General features: G+C 45.6%; 1 protein-coding gene across 1 annotated transcript in view; it reads right to left on the reverse strand.

Annotated features, from left to right (window-relative positions):
• Positions 1–990: 990 nt before the first annotated feature.
• Positions 991–6,026, reverse strand: part of FITM2 (fat storage inducing transmembrane protein 2) — a 5,553-nt gene continuing 517 nt past the window's right edge. The window contains exons 2-3 of the mRNA XM_042051320.1: positions 5,903–6,020; positions 991–3,685 (exon numbers count right to left, since the gene is read on the reverse strand). Of these exons, the coding sequence (XP_041907254.1) occupies positions 3,043–3,685; positions 5,903–6,020 (761 nt within the window). The 3' untranslated portion in view covers positions 991–3,042. The remainder of the gene's footprint in view (positions 3,686–5,902; positions 6,021–6,026) is intronic.

The raw sequence follows: 6,026 nt of genomic DNA on the forward strand, positions 1-6,026 counted from the left end.
GTGTTCTACCTGTTCCCAGCAGAGGAAAATGTTCAAGGCACCAAGACCTGCCCTGGCCACAGCAGTCAGGCCAAATGCTGCTTCTGTGAAAGAACCATTAAACATTAAACAGGGCCCACAAAATAGGCCAAACACAGGCAATGACAAATTAACAGACAGATGTTGAAATATGTGAAGTATTGGAGGCAAAAATTCCCTAGGTAATTCTAGAGACAGAAAGACAGCTCTGTGAGAACAACAGGAATACTTTAACGCAGAAAAGCAAAAAAACTCCACCCCAACACATGAAACAAACCAGTAATACCTGTTGAGAGCTGATTTGTGCCTTTGGCAAAGGATACCAAATCCAGCTGCTCCCAGCACTGTTTCTCTTTGGCTGCAAATCTGTTGTGGAGAGGCTGCAATTTTTATTTTAATGATAAAAGTGTATTTGGGAGAGAAAAGGAAGTCAGATAAATGTGATGGCAAATACGAGAATGAAAAAATTTGCAACCTTTAGTTTCCAGCTGAAGCACAAGGAAGCAGATTCCTACTCTGGAGTAGAGTCAAAAAGCACAAGTAATGCTCTGGAGCGCAAGGGAACTGTGCACCAAGAGCTGGCCCATGGTGTCTGGGTACTGAGAAAGACACCAAGATTTCCAAACTCCCAAGCAGTATCAGCCCACGGGAATTTTCCCACACATTTCAGTGGATTAGGCTTCCCCTCTGCTGCAATAAACCAACATCCATGTCCACAAAATGAACTGCTTGGTGTAACAGGCACACATTGGGAAACTTGCTTTAGTCAGCCATGGCTTTTGTTTTGTTTTCTTTCTAAAACCCTACACTCCTGAGAACCTGTGCTCTGTTAACCCTTTCAAACAGTGCAGAACCTTCAGTGCCAGTTTGATCACACAAATTCTGGGGTCTGGATCGTCCAGGGAAGTGAAGAGCAACAATGGCATCTTTACAGACATGAGGAACAGATTCTCAAAGACACAAACACTGATAAAAGTTTTCAAATGTTTTTCATTGTTTAAATAAGACAATAACTGTATCCTAACTTATTTCCATTTAAAAAAATAATCTGCATGACACTGGTTAAAGTGGACAGAAATATCCACAGTGATTGCACAAAACATTTGTGAAAATGAACATCATTTCAGCAAGTCAGTTGGTTTAAGTAAACAACATTTCCTGTTCCAAGGGCTTGTCTATACAGCAAAGTTACATAAAGATAACCTAAAATAGAACCTTAATGAAATTAATCATAAAACCTTCTGGGTATATAATCCTTTTTCATGGTGAAAGTGGCTTGCGGTCTAGCTTAGCTCTGTTGGGAGCAGGCTTAAATTACATCAAAAGAGTGTCTGCAAATAAATTTGCATTGTTTAAACAAATTTAGTTAAACCCAATATGAGTTAATCAGTGCAATTTTCAAAGAGTCAGCTTAAAAGGCAATTTAATATAAAACCAAGAGCAGCTTGACAGAAAATACATAACCCCCTGGACAGCTTCTTTCTGAGAGGTGATTTGTTCTAAGGACACACACCTCCCACCTGCCACCAAATTCAGTGGAGATTCCAGTGAATTTAGCTCTCCTTAGAGGCAGACCAGAGCATGGAGCTAACACTGCTGTAGGAATTGCAAATGCTTCCACTCTCTTGCTGGAAGAGAGATGTTGAGATGGCAAAATGTGCCAGGATTGATCTGTGGAGAATCCCACCCTGTATCCAGAAAAAGTCACCTTGGAGTCTGAGCGACCCCACTGTAGGGTCAATGGAGGTGACCCACAGCCTTGCCCACAGACCCTCCTGGCTGTCCTGTCATCACTGTCAAACACACTTCGTGCAACTGCATCATGAACGAACCTTTATGAAATAATAAAAAGCTTTTTGAGATAAAACCTATGCTAAACATCTGACTGATAACGATGAGCAAACCCATCTCACCCCTATTCATTATCTCATAGCAGGGTTTTATTCAGTAGTGGGTTTCCAGCCACATCAAAAGTGGCCACAGCTTTATGTGCAATCAAAATTAAATAGCTTATTGGTATTGCAAGAATAAATACTGCTTCAAGCACATTCTGCTTTGCAGCTCCCAGGATAAACAATGCATTTCACTCATTATCAAGCAGACTATTTGGGAAATAGCGGGATAAGCTAGCTTGTTCTAAACACCAGAATTCCACTGTTGTTCTTGTTGAACTTGTGAACAAACCCAAGGAATTTGTTGTTGCAAAGTGTGCAATGGATTAGATTTTTAAAAAATTAAAATCTAAATCCTCATACTAGACTTTTTAGCAAAACAGAAAGGAGTTTGGGTTTTTTAGTGTCAAGAATAAAATGACAAAATATTATTACATCTACTTTACCTAAGGAGAAAGTTAAGGCTTGTTTTTTCAAGAGTTTCCTTTTCGGAGGCAGGCATGAATTTAAAGTCACAGTCTGCTTAAGACATTGCATCTCAGATTACTCTCTGTTGCAAAAGGTGCAGGCAGTAATGGGGCATTTCTAGCAAGATAGTGTTTTTAACACTTGAGAACGTGCGATGTTCCAGTTTCACAACAGAACTGCTTTCACAAGAATTGATATTTTTGCAATGCTTAGCAGCACTGTGATTATTAGAGCTTTCCCATAAGGCAATACAAATAGGAACATTGGAAAAAGCATGAGGTTTGGATCATCCACAATATCTCAACATAATTCAAAAAGGAAGAGGGAGAATTAACTGAGATAAACCACGCTCCCAAAGATCAAAGGCCTCTTTTAGCCTTGGGTCTGCTTCTCCATTCATTAGTAAGAGAAAGAGATTCAGCTTCTGATTTCTCTGCTGATAATGCCAGTTGTCAGCTCCTAAACAAGAGCAGACGTCTTCCAACACCAGTGTTTTTTCTTCTCCCAGGGAAGAAGCTCATTACCACCTGCCAGCCAATGGCTAGTACAGATATGGTTTCCTCCAACCCATCACCTTGTTCCTTACAGTGGAAATACAGTAACCATTTCTACATTCAACTACTCCAGTACTGAAAGCAAAATCCCAAACATTTCAAACCTTCTTTTATCTGCTATAGCTGTATTTCTTTGAACTCAAAGATATATTTGGAAGAGGTAGTCCAGGAGAAAAGGGCTTTAAATACCAAAATCTGTATGTCCCATACCAAGCTGACAGACCTATCAGCACACCGAGAAGCTTTTGGCTGAAGTCATGGAAATACAGGGCAGTACAGAGGAACATGAACACCCAGATCACGGTGAGGGAACACAGGGAAACAAACAGGACGTTGACCACCACACGCAGCTTGGAGCTGTGGTCCATGGACAGCGCTTCCAGCACAGCCACCTCCTCCAGGATCATCATGGCACAGTACGAGAGCAGGAAGCAGTGCCCAGAGATGTCGAAGCCGTTCCAGACGCCGCTGTCCTGGCGGCACTCCCGCTTGGAGGCGTAGAGCCGGCGGGGCTGGCCGGGTTTGCCCTGGATGGAGCACTCCCCGGTGAGGTTCTCCACGTACACGAAGAGCTCGGTGCACAGGTACCACACGGCCGTGCCCACCAGCAGCGCGCTCAGGCGCCGCAGCACCAGCAGCGCGCTCTTGGTGCGGCCGTACCGGAACTGCCTCCGGGCCAGCTGGTACGTGGTGAGGGCGATGAAGGGCAGCAGCAGCCACAGCGTCCAAGCCCAGGCCACCTTCACGAAGTATCTGGCAGAGGAAAGGCAGAGGAGACACAAGCACGTGTGAGACGCCACAGCAATGGGGCAAGTGGTGGAGTGCTCAAGGTCGGTGTTCGGAACCATCTAAATTAGACACTTGTGCCCTCCCCTCAAAATACAGCTTAGCTACTGTCTTAACTCTCTTCCCAGTACTTCCCTCAAGCCCAAAACCCGAATACTTCCTTAGGCAGGTACTTGTTCCCAAGGCAGCATTCCCTGGGACCCAGAGCCCTCATTCATTGCAGCACACTTGCAGCTCAGTTTTGCAATCACTTATAGCCTACAAACGAGCTCAACTCTGCCCTACTCAAAATGCAGCTGCAAAGATTGTATTTTTAGCTTGCTACCCTGGCCACAGTAACCCCTTCTCTGATTCTTCCACCATCTCAACTATCCTTGCTTACAAAGCCTTTCACAACCTCAACCTCTTAAGATAGCCAGAAGGACTGGCTCTTTCCCCTGATCAGCCTGTGAAGCTTTTCCTCTCTCATGTCCTTCTAAATAAATGAAGCAGCACAATGTGCCTGTTCCTTTACTGTCCTTTCAGTTGATTAAAGCCTTCTTTTGGCATACAGAAATCCTTCCATCTCTAAATTCACTCTCTGCCCTGAAAACTTCTGCTGTCACGCCCATAAAATCTTGAAAATCAGCTGACGATGTGCTGATATCTTGTTTAACAGAAGACAGTATCATGTAATTAGTTCTCTTTTCAAATCTTAAAACTAGAGCATGTGTAAGTGAATTTATTAATGAGTTAAGGAGGCCACAGTCCAGGATCTTGTTTCTCCCATCAGCACCTTCCAGTGGAGCTTGCTTCCAATCAGCTGGTGGGAGAGGTGAAGCCCCTTTGTTACCCAGAGTCCAGTTAGAAAACAGAGAACTGAATTCTGCTCCATGGCTGAGCTATGGCCAGACACACACAGTCATCATTTAATCCCCACCTGAGCATCAAAGGCCAAGCCAAACCAGTCTAGAGTTCTGCACCTTCCTTATGACCCCAACAAACCTGTCAGGGCCTTGCCCAGGATTTTGAGTACCTCCTTCACTCTTTAATTTTACAGGAGAATTGATGCCTGCGTGGCAACTACAGAGGCTACCATGGAATAGTAATTGAAAATAAACCTCCCATTTTATTTAAAATGCAAAAAAGGCCACCAAGGTTACTGCTGACAAACCAGGAGGCAAGGAATTTGTAGGGAAAAAATATTTGCTTCAGGAACTGTCAATACAGATAACCTTCCTCTATTTAAAAGAGAGAACTGAACTGAAATATGCTTTTACTCTAAGATCAATTTCTCTCTAAGTGCTCCTGTCAATTCTCTTTCAATCACACTAAAAGCAGCTCCTCTCCCACGTTACCAAATGACAAATTTGAATCAATAAAGGCCAAAGTTCCCCAAGTCACAGAGGAAAACAGCAATTTTAGTTCTACTTTCAGACCTGTAGCAGGACAGCACACGTGCTCTGGCCCAGCTCATTGCTTCCTTCAAAATGCTCAGACTAGTTTTGTGGAATGAGTAAGCCAGTTAGATCATAGCCCAAGTGCTAGGAAAGGATGGCAGCCACTCTGCTTCTAGGAAGGATGCTAAAAGACCTATTTCCTTCAGCTGGGTTTTAGATCAGCTCGGTAACTATCACAGAATCACAGAATATGCTGAGCTGGAAGGGACCCACAAGGATCATGGAGTCCAACTCCTGGCCCTGCACAGGACACCCCGAGAGTCACACCATGTGCCTGAGAGCGTGGCCAAAATGCTTCTTGAGCTCTGGCAGCCTCGGGGCCGTGACCATTCCCTGGGGAGCCTGGGCAGTGCCCGACCACCCTGTGGGTGAAGAACCTTTCCCTAATATCCAGCCTAACCCTCCCTTGCCACAACTTCAGGCCATTCCTCGGGTCCTGTCACTGGTTGGCAGAGAAAGTGACATCAGTTTACTCAAATACGAGGAATTATCTGGGAGTTTAAGAAGGAAAAATCCCCTCCTTTTACCCCCTTCCAATAAAAACTGAGCGAGAAATTCCGGGTATTCTGAAACCTCTGAGTCAGGAACAGGCAATCTCATCATCTGAAACACCAACCCCGGCCCAGCGCGGCACACGCGGCCACCCCCGGCCCCCAGACCCGCTCCGGTTGCCCCCCGCCCGCTCAGCCCGTCCAGCACCGTCCCTCCCGCTCGCACCGGGCGCGACCCTCCCGCCCCTCCTCACACGTTGAGCGGGTTGCGCTTGTTCTGCAGCGGCGTATCGGGCACCAGGCCGCCGTCCTTGAGCGCGGAGCCGAGGACGGCGATGGCGAGCAGAAGCGCGGGGAGGGGGCGGCGCACCCGCCCCC

The sequence above is a fragment of the Corvus kubaryi genome, unplaced genomic scaffold, assembly GCF_017639235.1.
Source record: "Corvus kubaryi isolate FWS band 111438036 unplaced genomic scaffold, C.kubaryi_AGA036_p1.0 134, whole genome shotgun sequence".
NCBI lineage: Eukaryota > Metazoa > Chordata > Aves > Passeriformes > Corvidae > Corvus > Corvus kubaryi.